Here is a 12,769-nt window from a genome sequence, read left to right as displayed (position 1 = left end):
TCATTCACCGCCTTATCATCCTGTGTTTCAGATCATGTGTTGATTTGCCACTCATATTGACTCTTCACTGTTTAGCGTTGGATTGTTTGTGTTTATGCCCTAATTCACATCTAGTTCGTTGCTCCATTCTACGTACTGGTTTTGATGTTTCAGAGTTTTGTGCAATGTGCGCGTCATTTTTTGTTTGTTTTTGGGGTTAAAACCCAAACAAATGAGTAGTCGGGGGGCGTATCAATGGAGAAAAGCAGACTGACATAAGCATTTTAAAACAATGGAAAAAATCCCGGTATACAGATGATTAAAATTGAATAAAAGTGCTGTGGTACTAGCGTTTCATACCTCATCACTTTTAGCACCGATGTTAACTTTAGAAAATAAACGCTCTCTATTGTGGTATCACCCATGGAGGGAGTTCTTTATTTAAATTTGTTCATTTTTCTGAGTGATACACAGTGAGGGTATCGTGATTTTAGTTGCATAAAAGAGATATTCTGTTGTCCTTCCATGGAAGCGTGCAGCATCCAGACGTACAATAAAACACGTTTTAATATAAGTTGCTGCTTTGACATGATCACAGCACTGCCAAAACATATGTACAAAAGTCCTCAATAAAACATAAAATATTTGAAAATCAGACACCAGACAAGTGAATAACAGCAACGTCATTAGTCGGTGTAACGCTGAACTGATGTGGTGACGCTACCAGGAGCGCGGAGCTGCGCCAAGAAGCTAACAGAAACACTGAAGAGAAGGAGAGCTACCATCGATACAGTTGCAGCCAAGCATGTTTTAATGGTACACAGTACCGTTTTAGCAAGTTGCTCAAAGTCTGAACTGGTATTGTTGTGCATATAAGGTGTAAAGTAAAGCAAACGCGCCTCAAAGGAATCCCAGTGCCCCCCTTTTGTAAAAATTTCCGCCACCGCCCCCTGCCGTCCTCTGAACGCCCCCCAGGCAGACGGTACTGCCCCCGTTGAGAAACGCTACTTTAAAACACTCGCCATTCCAATCAGTCTTTCATCTATACTATGCAGCTTGACTCCAAAATCCGACCGGAATGACTTTAGCTCTTCCAACACTTCAGCTATACCAGCCATATTAGCGTCCTCACCGCAAATTGGACTCGGTGTTGTTTTGGTGGCTGTCTTGCATCTTCTTGAAAAAATTTCACATTGTTTCACAGACGAAGCTTTAGACATATCAGTGTCATATTTTTTGAGCCTTACTTACAGCTTTTACAAGGGTTTTAAAAGGAAATTTCAAACACTGCCCTAGGAGTTATTCACTGTGCTGCCGTCCCGGATTTCGGTCACGTGACCCCCCCAGAAGAGGGTTGGATATTTTGATAAATGAATTGTTGAAATAGGTTGGAGAATATCAAAGTATTTAAGACATGAAAAATGCAGCGAGAATTTTAAGATGCGAGAATGCATTCTTCTTAAGGCCCGGCATACTTCATGCAAAGTGCTGAAATTGGCTTTTATTGACGTAGTTGTGTGACGAAAACTGCTTCACTTTGTTCGCAGAGAGGCATCTTCTTCCTGAAGTCGACACCATGCCTGGGTCAAACTATTTCAACAGAGCTCTGTACATAGTGTTCTGTGATTGGTTAGAAGTTTGTTGCTGTGCTTTATGCAGAAGTGTGCTCAGACAGCAATGTTTATTTATGTTCTATTAGTTCTATCTTCCACTATCCGGTTTTTGTATCTGCAGGAGAAATGAATTCCTTTGAGGAACTTTTATCTGACTTGTTGAGGAATTATGTACATTTGTTTGTTATTTACTAAATAACTCCTATAAAAATAAGACTGCTGAATGTTTAATAATTGCTGGACTGAAACTGTAACAATGTTGTTCAGAGAGGAGGCTGTCTGCAGAAAAGTGTGGCGCTTTCTCTGTGAACGTTTCATAACAGCAAAACAGAAGAAGCTGGGGGTTAGGGACCCCGGCGGTAGAGGTGTGACACATACAGAAGCGGGAGCGGTGTCACCCAAGTGGTCTGTGACGTTTTATGAAAGGTGTGTGCCAATATGAGCGTACCACAGCCACATGACTGAGTGTCAACTGTTGGGCTTTGGATGGAGTATGCCTTAGTCTCTAAGAAGAACGCGCTTCATTGTCTTTCAAATAAAAGGAATGCAGTGAGAATGCATTCAATCAGTGAGAAGGCTTTCTTCATTCTCACTGATTAAAAAATAATAATGTACACTTGTCCTGCCTCCTAATTATCTGCAATAATGCAGAAAAGGTCTGACTGAGCTGGTTCAAAATGTCCTGCATCCCAATATGTGTATCTTTCATTGTTTCAGTAAATTCATCATTTATGGAGATTTCATTTCCAACAACAACTCGGTATAAACATAACTAATACAAGGAAGTGTAATTAAATACATTTTGAAAATATTTCTTATGTTTTCTCATTGGATTCAGTTTTGGATGTGCAGTTCATATTTGATGTTTTGTAAATTTCAGCTGGAAGTAAATTACAGACGACAGGAAAGATGGAGGAGATGAGAGAAGAAATCAAAGGCGATACTTGTAAGCCGTCCGCACCCTCTTCTGCTTCCCCAGATGCTAAGGCTGATCTCTGTGATTCTCTGTCCACATCGGCACTTATTGCTTTGCAGAGTGACGTCCAGCCTGTTGGTCATGACTATGTGGAAGAAGTAGGTGTTTATAAAGAAATGCTTATGCATAACCAACCTACACTTGTGGTTTTTATGTGTGTTGGCTCAGAGTGGATTTTGTGAATGTTTTCCTGCAGGTCAGAAATGATGAAGGCAAAGTCATTCGTTTTCACTGCAAGCTGTGTGAATGTAGCTTCAACGATCCCAACGCAAAGGAAATGCACCTGAAGGGACGGAGGCATCGCCTCCAGTATAAGGTTGGTCGCTGGCTAACTTTGCTGCAGTGAAATTTTGCTTCAATCTCTGCAAATTCCTGGAGAATTTAAATTTGACTCAATGTATGAAGATGATTAAGGACTACAAAAGCATTGCCTATTGACCGATTAAAACTAGTTTGTTCACATCAAACAAATTACAAGAACAGTAACTTAAGTTATCGGAACAGCTGAGCCATTGTCAGATCACAGCAGGGTTTCCCCCAGAAAACTTAAGCCCCATGGTCGGGGTGCCGAAGCTGGACGCACGGAACGCCAAGGTCGTCCATCGTGTTTTTGCATTAGAAGATGTGATGAAGTAGACAGGAAAAGTAAAAATATTACAGAGTATTTATATATTACTGGAACACATCACAAGTGAAATGCTATCTAAACCCATAACTAGTCTTAAAAACATCAATTCCAAAAATACAATTAAAATGAATATTAATTATTTGCACTGTTTAATCCAAATTAAGTCAGCTGCTCCATCAGGCCCCCCATGGTTTCAGGGTGCCAGGGCTAATATTTTAACACAGACCACAGATGCAAATTAAACATTTGTTTATTGAGATTATCAGTGCTGCTAAATTTGATGTAATTGTTTCAGCATACAAAAATTAAAATATTTACATTTAAATGTAAAATTTTAAGGAGCAGGCATGTTTACTTTGTATAAGCTCAAAGAACAATATTCATAGTTACATTGTTTTGTTACCATAGTTACAGTCTGATGCTATGAGTTTAATCTTTGAGTTTGAGCTCTGTTTGTTCATAAATACAAATTAGTAAACTGCAATTATAACTTGTTTCTTTTTAGGTCGGCCAATTAAACTACTCCCATTCTTCCAGATTTCACTAAATCCAACACAGGAGCTGTTAGAGGCACTGATGTTTTTAGCAGCAAGAGGGGCCCCGGAATTCTGCTCAAGGCCTCCTATAGCCTTGGACCGGCCCTGCATGATGAGTTAAATCCACTGCACTGCAAATGGGGGATTTAATTTAATGCTGCTAATGTGGCTTTAGTAGCTCTTCCATTTTGTGTCTGTTGAGTTTTTAATAAACTACCTTGAGCAACTTAATTATTAGTTGCTCAAGGTTATGGGATGAGTTTTTCTGATCTACGCGCAGCTGCGCGCATGAACTCTTGCTGACTAAGTGGACAAAGCATTTGATACAGTTAAAGGCATTGTGTAACCGAAAAAAATAATACGGGAAAAAAAAACAAAACTATAAAACCAGCGGGAAGGCTCGAAAGCTCCTCACCGGGCTGAACCTGCGTGATGAGGTTAGTGCTGGTTTGTTAACCACTAACGCTCCGGCCAAACGGGAACATACATAAACTTTACAGTGAAAACAGAGCCACACACTGGGCAGCGTGTTGAGATGTAAGCTCCCCACATAATTCTTTCACAAAGATAAATCATTCTCACCGCTCCCTCAACGCACACCTCTGAAAGCGCGACTACAAGTTATTCCTGCGGTTCACGTAGAGCTAAGCAACCAGAGCTAACACAGTGGGGTTTAAACTCCTACCTTGATTTCTCAAAAGAGACATAATTCCACACAGGGGGTTGACTTAAATATCCATACAGGTCAGCCTGTGTCCAGTTTGAGTGAAAGGAGGAGCGTGCAATCCGCACTGAGGTAAATTTCAAAGATCCAGCAGTGGCAGCTTGCGAGGCAACGCGCAGAGGCAACATGCAAAAGGCACCAGCTGTGTGATCGATCTGCTCTCTGGCTTTATATGCATAAACTATCTTTTAGGAATAAATTTGCAATGCCAGTGAAACGCTCTGAGCAATTAAATCTGAATTTAATTTGAAAGAAAATACACTGCTCAAAAAAATAAAGGGAACACTTAAACAACACAATATAACTCCAAGTAAATCAAACTTCTGTGAAATCAAACTGTCCACTTAGGAAGCAACACTGATTGACAATCAATTTCACCTGCTGTTGTGCAAATGGAATAGACAACAGGTGGAAATTATTGGCAATTAGCAAGACACACTCAATAAAGGAGTGGTTCTGCAGTTGGGACCAGAGACCACTTCTCAGTACCTATGCTGTCTGGCTGATGTATTGGTCAGTTTTGAATGTTGGTGGTGCTTTTGTTGACAGCCAATATGGCCCCACACTCTGTCCTTGGTACAAGGGAGAGCAAACAACTCAAAAACCCAAACGGCAAAGCGATCAGGCGCAAGGTATTTTATTACCAAAAAAATAATAAAAGTCACGAATAGTGGCACAATAAAACCGCCCTCTTGTCCTCAATAAAATCCAGGGCTCAGTAATTGTCTAAAAGTCACCAATCCGAGGCCACAGGCTGGGCTCCGCTTCTTAGGTTGCTTCTGGTGGAGGTAATCCGTCTGCAGCGCACTCCGTTGCCAATCCCCAGCTGCCGGGACGATTCTCCAGCACCGCTCCACTCTTCGGCGTGCAACGCCCCTCTTCCGCCCAATCCAGCTAAAAGAAAGAGCAGGAAAGCGCCAGCATCCCCGCACCAAAACTCCGCCGGAAGACGTACTTCCTGCTAATGGCTACTCTCTTGATCAAAATAGAGCACTACTTACAGGCGCGGGCAGAGGTTCTCCTCTGCCCTAATCCTCTGTACTGGGCCGTTTATCTAGCTCCCGGTCTTCTGCGCCTGACGTGCAGATTCCGTCTTCCCCTCGCTCCGCAGCGTGTCGGTTTCTGTACCCTACAGAAACAGGTTGTTTGTTCCTCTACCCTCCTTCCATCCAGGCTCCTTTTATTTTGGCTTTAATCAGCCTCTGCTGACACCTGTATCGGTGGCCAATTAGTGCGCTCCGCCTCCCTAGACAAGCACCTTCAGTCTAGTGCGTTTGGATTAACGGGGAAAAAAAAGAAAAACAAACCCCAAGCATGCAAAGCACAACAAAAATATAAACACAATCATATTTTCCCCTGTACAACACTTTCACACTCGTGGTAGCATGAGACGGACTCCACAACCCACACAAGTGGCTCAGGTAGTGCAGCTCATCCAGGATGGCACATCAATGCGAGCTGTGGCAAGAAGGTTTGCTGTGCCTGTCAGCGTAGTGTCCAGAGGCTGGAGGCGCTACCAGGAGACAGGCCAGTACACCAGGAGACGTGGAGGAGGCCGTAGGAGGGCAACAACCCAGCAGCAGGACCGCTACCTCCGCCTTTGTGCAAGAAGGAACAGGAGGAGCACTGCCAGAGCCCTGCAAAATGACCTCCAGCAGGCCACAAATTGCATGTGTCTGCACAAACGGTTAGAAACCGACTCCATTAGGATGGCGGTTGTGCTCACAGCCCAACACCGTGCAGGACGCTTGGCATTTGCCAGAGAACACCAGGATTGGCAAATTCGCCACTGGCGCCTTGTGCTCTTCACAGATGAAAGCAGGTTCACACTGCGCACATGTGACAGACGTGACAGAGTCTGGAGACACCGTGGAGAGCGGTCTGCTGCCTGCAACATCCTTCAGCATGACCGGTTTGGCAGTGGTTCAGTAATGGTGTGGGGTGGCATTTCTTTGGAGGGCCGCACAGCCCTCCATGTGCTCGCCAGAGGTAGCCTGACTGCCATTAGGTACCGAGATGAAATCCTCAAACCCCTTGTGAGACCATATGCTGGTGCGGTTGGCCCTGGGTTCCTCCTAATGCAGGACAATGCTAGACCTCATGTGGCTGGAGTGTGTCAGCAGTTCCTGCAAGATGAAGGCATTGAAGCTATGGACTGGCCAGCCCGTTCCCCAGACCTGAATCCGATTGAGCACATCTGGGACATCATGTCTCGCTCCATCCACCAATTGGCGTTGCACCACAGACTGTCCAAGAGTTGGCGGATGCTTTAGTCCAGGTCTGGGAGGAGATCCCTCAGGAGACCATCCGCCACCTCATCAGGAGCATGCCCAGGCGTTGTAGGGAGGTCATACACAATAATGAGCCTCATTTTGACTTGTTTTAAGGACATTACATTAAAGTTGGATCAGCGTGTAGTGTTATTTCACTTTAATTTTGTGTGTGGCTCCAAATCCAGGCCTCCATTGGTTAATAAATTTGATTTCCATTGATGATTTTTGTGTGATTTTGTTGTCAGCACATTCAACTTTGTACAGAACAAAGTATTCAATGAGTATTTCTTTCATTCAGAACTAGGATGTGTTATTTGAGTGTTCCCTTTATTTTTTTGAGCAGTGTATATTTTTTTATTATTATAAATTTTTCTAAAAACAAAAACAAGCAACACTTGGCCTGGCGGGGGGCTAGTAAAGCATGGCGAGCTGCCAGGCTTATAATACACTGCACAACATTAAGTTTTGTTTTGTCTTTTTAATTTTTCTTTTGTAGAAGAAGGTAAATCCTGATCTGCAGGTAGAGGTCAAGCCCAGCATTCGAGCCCGAAAGATTCAGGAAGAAAAGATGAGAAAACAGATGCAGAAAGAAGAGTACTGGAGAAGAAGAGAAGAGGAGGAGCGCTGGAGGATGGAAATGAGGTACGGATTTGTTCTGCAATGGTTGTGAAACTTACTACATGTACCCCATTGCGCTTCACTTACGTCTGAGCAATATAGCCTAAAATCAATGTCATGTAAACGACATCTTTAGCAGTTCACCTCAGTGATGATGAATGGATGATAACACAAACCTTGAGTTGACAGAGTAACAAAATTGACAGCCCCACGACAGCTGATCCATATCGACTGTCGTGATATGGATTGTTTATTGTATACATCAGTAAACGGTGAAAGCTGTAAATAGTGCATTCCACTTCTCACTGGTTTGGGCAGCACCATGAGACGAGTGCTATGACACGAGAGTCTCCAGGCTGTTCCTATACCATAATGATGGTGCCAAATACACCGCAGTGTGATCCGATAAGTCCATATCTCCTATTGCTGGGTTGCAGATGACATAGTACCGACTTCACGCAATGCAGATGGGGGTCAGAAAGTAAATGCAGCCCGTTTACTTCTGCTGCTCCATCTTCAAAATGCCTAAAGTCTGTGTCATGTACGGATGTTCCAACCATTCTAATAGAAAGATAAACTTTATTTTTGTGTTCTGAAGGTAGTTGGTTACAAGGGAGTTGATTTTAAAGAAAGGACTTAAAAAAAAGACAAGAAAAGAGTTTGCAGTGAACACTTTCTAACAGGTAAGGTTCATATCGTTTAAATTGTATTTTCAAGCACTCATATGTAAGGTAAGATATATTATTTTTACGCCCTAGCTTGGTCGAACCATGTTTTTAATGGGGTTTCTGCACCAGTGCACAAAGCAGCGTGCACCAATCATACCTCGTGATTGGAGCACACTGTTGGCCACCTCACACACTGTAGCGGTTTGATTTCTGGAGTATACGACGGCACAGATCGCACGCCTCACTTTTTATTCAAAATGGACACAGGCTGACCTATATGGGCATTTATATCAACCCCCTGTGAGGAATTATGTTTGGAGAATTCTTCATTAAGGTATAAGTCAAGTTCAAAAGCCACAGCGTTGCTCTGGTTAGCTCAATGTGAAGCACATTTATAACCTGTAGTTGCGCTTTAACGGTGTGCTTTGAGCATGCAGTGAATGATTTATCTTTGTTAAACTATGTGCGGCGTGTGCAGGTACATCCCACACACGCTGCCCAGCGCGTGGCCATGTGTCTGTGCTGATAAAGTTTATGTATGTGTTCCTGGTTGACCGGATTGTTAGTGCACCAGTGGCTCAACCTGTGGAGGAAATATCGTGCTCACCAGTAGTCATTGGCGTCACTCACAGCAGAACACAAGTTTTATTTCTCTATATACATATTGTAAGAATTTGAGTTTTTCTATGTGTTTATTTATGTTTCTGTGTCAGTTGAGTTAATACTTAGGCCTCCTAAGTCCGGCCCTGTTTCGACAATACTGTGACTAAAGTCTGCAATATAGTGATGCGAACATTCGCGAATTAATGAGTTGATTCTTCTGAATGGCTCTTTACTATGAGCAATAGTGAGAGCCAATCTTTGTTTTTGTATTGCTTTGCGCACTCTGCAATAGCTATTATTATTCTATTTTATGAACAATATATATTTATTTAATCATCAAATAAGCCTCCAATTAAACACTAGTGATGGTGGGGTGTGTGTGCGCCTCTCTGTTCTGAACTTTTGTAGAAGCAGTTAATTCTATATACATGTACAATCTTGTGTTTGCATTACTGCTAATATGTTTTCGTTGATGACATTATCATTATATGATTCCTCAATTAATTTACACTTTTCAATTCATACTTATTTGTGTGGGCTTTATTTTCAGATTTTTGCCATTTGTATTTCCTCCCTATATGCCTGGACTTTTACATGATCACTATAGTTTAACTTGGTGGAGTTTGGTCTTTCAATTGGACACTTTTCTTTATTAACCTGTTGTACCTGGGTCATGGAAATTTATACTGAAGGTCATGGAGAAGTCATGGAATTTTTTTTCTAAATACCAGTGGGAACCCTATATATAGCAGGGATGCTCCGATCAGGCTTTTTGCTGCCTATTCCGATACCAATCATCCATGAGGCCGATCTTTGCTGATCACTGCCGATTGCCTGGATTGGCTGTTAATGTTTTGCTTTAGGTATAAATGATATTATGTTACCTTGCAAAATTGAATTTTTTTGTGTGTGTGTATACATACATATAGTCTGTTGCAAGCAACAGGCTGTTTAGGTGCATGTCAATCAGAGTACCATAGAATCACAAAAATTAAGTGTTAAGTGGTTTTTGGGAAAAAATGGGATTGTTTTATAGCCAAAGTCTCTCTCCTTCTGTAGACGTGTCATAAATCTGGCTCACGTCCTCAAACTTTAATAACTCCCATTCTTAATTATATGACAGAATGCTGTGATTCCCTGTTTTGTCCATCTTCTATATTTGTGGTCTATCGATGCTGGAAGGAAACACGGGTGGTACGCAGGCCAACTCAATACTTCTGTTTGTGGAGATTAAACTTTTTAATTACCTTTGTCCACTTTTTCCAAAGAGAAACATAAACACAGAGTTTGTAATTGGCATGCCTGTGGCAGCCCAGAACAGACTGTATAGGGAAGTCCAACCAGGAAGGCTAAATGTCCTTCCATTTAGCTTCATATCCTGGGTTACACTAGGACACTTGAGGTCTAAGTTGGGCAGATAAAGCATTTTTGTGGGAGATCAGGGATGCTCTTTTATAAAGCCTAATGGTGTTTGTCTGAATGAATGTGAATGCAGTCAAAGGAATACAAACAACATATCGTCATTTACAGGCGATATGAAGAGGACATGTACTGGAGACGTATGGAGGAGGAGCAGCATCACTGGGATGATCGGCGTCGAATGCCTGATGGGGGGTACATACAGGGGCCCCTGGGCCCTCCTGGCCTTCTAGGAGTCCGACCAGGTCTGCCAGGTCTGCAGCCACAGGGTCCCATGGTGGGTCTCCATAAATTATTCTGCTTTGTATTTTACACGCAACCACAATGCAGCATTTGTTTTACTGTCCAGTTGAACCACTGGAGCAAAGTGAAATCACATAAGTGAATTTATTAAAATAAAGCATCTTTCAAATTTAATCTATTTGCTAAATGAACCTCTTAAATCAGGGGTACCCCAAGTCGTGCACGTTTTAGTTCTCTCCCTGATTTAACGCACCTGGATCAAATGATGGCTCGTTAGAAGGCCCAAGAAAAACATTGGCATGCTGAAAAGATTGTTACTACCACCAGGGAGAAAACTAAAACGTGCAGGATGCCGCCGGCCCTCGAGGACCGACTTTGTGCACCCCTGTCTTAAATAAAAGCTCTCTGGCTGAAAGATTGCAAAAAGCGACACATTATATGGAAAACCCCCCTCATCTCCAGGCAATGCACCAATCAATAGCTGACTCCAAACCAGCCCCGTGTGGCCAGCCTGATTGGAATCACAGCTGTCGGGGCTCTAGGGATCGCAGCGTGACTGGGCTGGAGGTGCTAAGCCTGTTCTTAGTTTGAAGCCAGGCCGGGCCCTGCATTTCAAAAGGGGCTAAATTATGTCGTTTTGGCATAGTCAAAGCCTACACTTGTGTGCAATTCAGTGAAGGAATATTTTCGCAGAGTATGAATGTCTTTTGCTGAATGTTGGAGAAATATGTTTCTCCAAAATGGCTGACTCAAGGGTGTACTCACTCACTCCAGGAAAATCCAAAAGCAATTAATTGTTTCAGCCCTACTTTATTGCACTTAAATGGATGAGAATAAACATTTATTTTGTCTAGCTATTTTTTTTGCAATTTAAATCACTGAGTCTACTTTAAAATCTGCATCCCTTTCAGCCGCCCCGTCGTCCAGATTCTTCTGATGACCGCTACATCATGACCAAGCATGCAGCCATTTACCCATCTGAAGATGAGCTCCAGTCCATTCAGAAAATTGTGTCAATTACAGAGCGAGCCCTCAAACTTGTCTCTGACATAATCACAGATCAGGAACACGACAAAGAGGACGATAAAGAGAAGAAGGAACCGGCCAAAGACAGGTTCGGCATTTGTCTTAGACACAAGTGCTCTTTGTCAGCCTGTTAAGACCAGTTCTCTGGTTTGACTCTGTCATTGTCTAAAGTTGGAGATGAATTTTTACTCCGCACTTTCAGTGTTACTCTTAACAAATGCTAGTGTAACATTTAAGAGCTACTTGTTTGTCTTTTTGTGCACATTTCCATTGAACATGTTTTTTCCCCAACTCTCCAGAGTGCTAAAGGGTGTGATGAGGGTTGGTGTCCTAGCTAAAGGCCTGCTGCTCCGTGGAGACAAGAACGTCAACCTAGTGCTGCTTTGCTCTGACAAGCCCACAGAAAGCCTGCTGGCCTGCATTGTGGAGCACCTCCCCAAACAGCTAACGGTACTGCTTACATACTGTTTACATGTCTTCCAAATGAGTATGCTGAATCTTACAGAAACAATACATTTTATTTGTAGGTGCCATTCTCGATACTCAAGGTCAACTTACATAATCAGGGTTCCCGCGCGGTAGCGAAAGGTAGTAAAAGGTAATAAATTAAATGAGCTCAAATTAAGGCCAGTTAAAGGTAGTAAGAATGCAGGCCGGTAACTAAAGGTAGTAAAAGGTAGTAAATTTTTAATCATCCCTTCAAAATATTTTTAATTTTCCATTGATGCTCACTTATTTTTTTAAGTTTGTTTTACTAAAATCTATATAAAAAATTTTAACTACTGTACTGGCAGGACCTGAGCTGTCACTGATAGACTCCAAGCTGCTGTGCGCATGCGTAGTGTTGGAACCGCCTAACGTGTTGAGACTAGTTAGTCATTTTGCGCTTGACCATGGGAAAATATACGTTTTCCAAACTTGGGCTTAATGATCCAAGATTCAAAGACTAGAAATGACTGAAAGGCATTTTGTAAAGTCTGCCAATCCAAACTGAATATGTATGACCTTTGTTTACCTCTAAAGAGCCCAATGAATTGTAATTTGACTCAACTGTGTCAAATTACACAGTTGAGTAGGTCATTCCATCACCTAGGTAGGTCATTCCATCACCTATATCTTCTTACCACAACCTACACCAGATTTTTTTGTGCATCATCAGGGAGCACTAGTGGACAGGTGCAGGAACAGCGTGAGGTGGTGATCAGGTAGTGTTGCTGAAGCTGCTGTTGTTAGACTGTTGTATCTCCTACACAAAAACTCACTGAGTAACCAACCTAATTGATTGATCATCAACGGGTGCCCTACAATAACCCATGGTCAAATGATGACATCACTTAAGCCATGCTCACTGAGAACAGGAAGTGTCATGTTTTACTGTGAATGCTCTCTGTGCTGCCTTTTGTAAATTAAGCTGGACCAGCAAGGTTTTGAAAATCACACTAGAACTCCCCCTGGCGGATATT

General features: G+C 42.4%; 1 protein-coding gene across 2 annotated transcripts in view; it reads left to right on the top strand.

The window, feature by feature from the left end:
* Window positions 1-12,769, top strand: part of zfr (zinc finger RNA binding protein) — a 44,118-nt gene that overhangs the window by 11,777 nt on the left and 19,572 nt on the right. For both annotated transcript variants that reach the window (XM_005813470.2, XM_005813471.2), the window contains exons 9-14: window positions 2,473-2,666; window positions 2,765-2,884; window positions 7,226-7,371; window positions 10,149-10,314; window positions 11,192-11,394; window positions 11,606-11,756. In XM_005813470.2, coding sequence (XP_005813527.1) covers window positions 2,473-2,666; window positions 2,765-2,884; window positions 7,226-7,371; window positions 10,149-10,314; window positions 11,192-11,394; window positions 11,606-11,756 — 980 coding nt within the window. The remainder of the gene's footprint in view (window positions 1-2,472; window positions 2,667-2,764; window positions 2,885-7,225; window positions 7,372-10,148; window positions 10,315-11,191; window positions 11,395-11,605; window positions 11,757-12,769) is intronic.

This window comes from Xiphophorus maculatus, chromosome 12, assembly GCF_002775205.1.
Source record: "Xiphophorus maculatus strain JP 163 A chromosome 12, X_maculatus-5.0-male, whole genome shotgun sequence".
In the NCBI taxonomy this organism is placed as follows: domain Eukaryota; kingdom Metazoa; phylum Chordata; class Actinopteri; order Cyprinodontiformes; family Poeciliidae; genus Xiphophorus; species Xiphophorus maculatus.
Note: the sequence above shows the minus strand (reverse complement) of the source record. Positions and strands in the feature narration are given on the sequence as shown.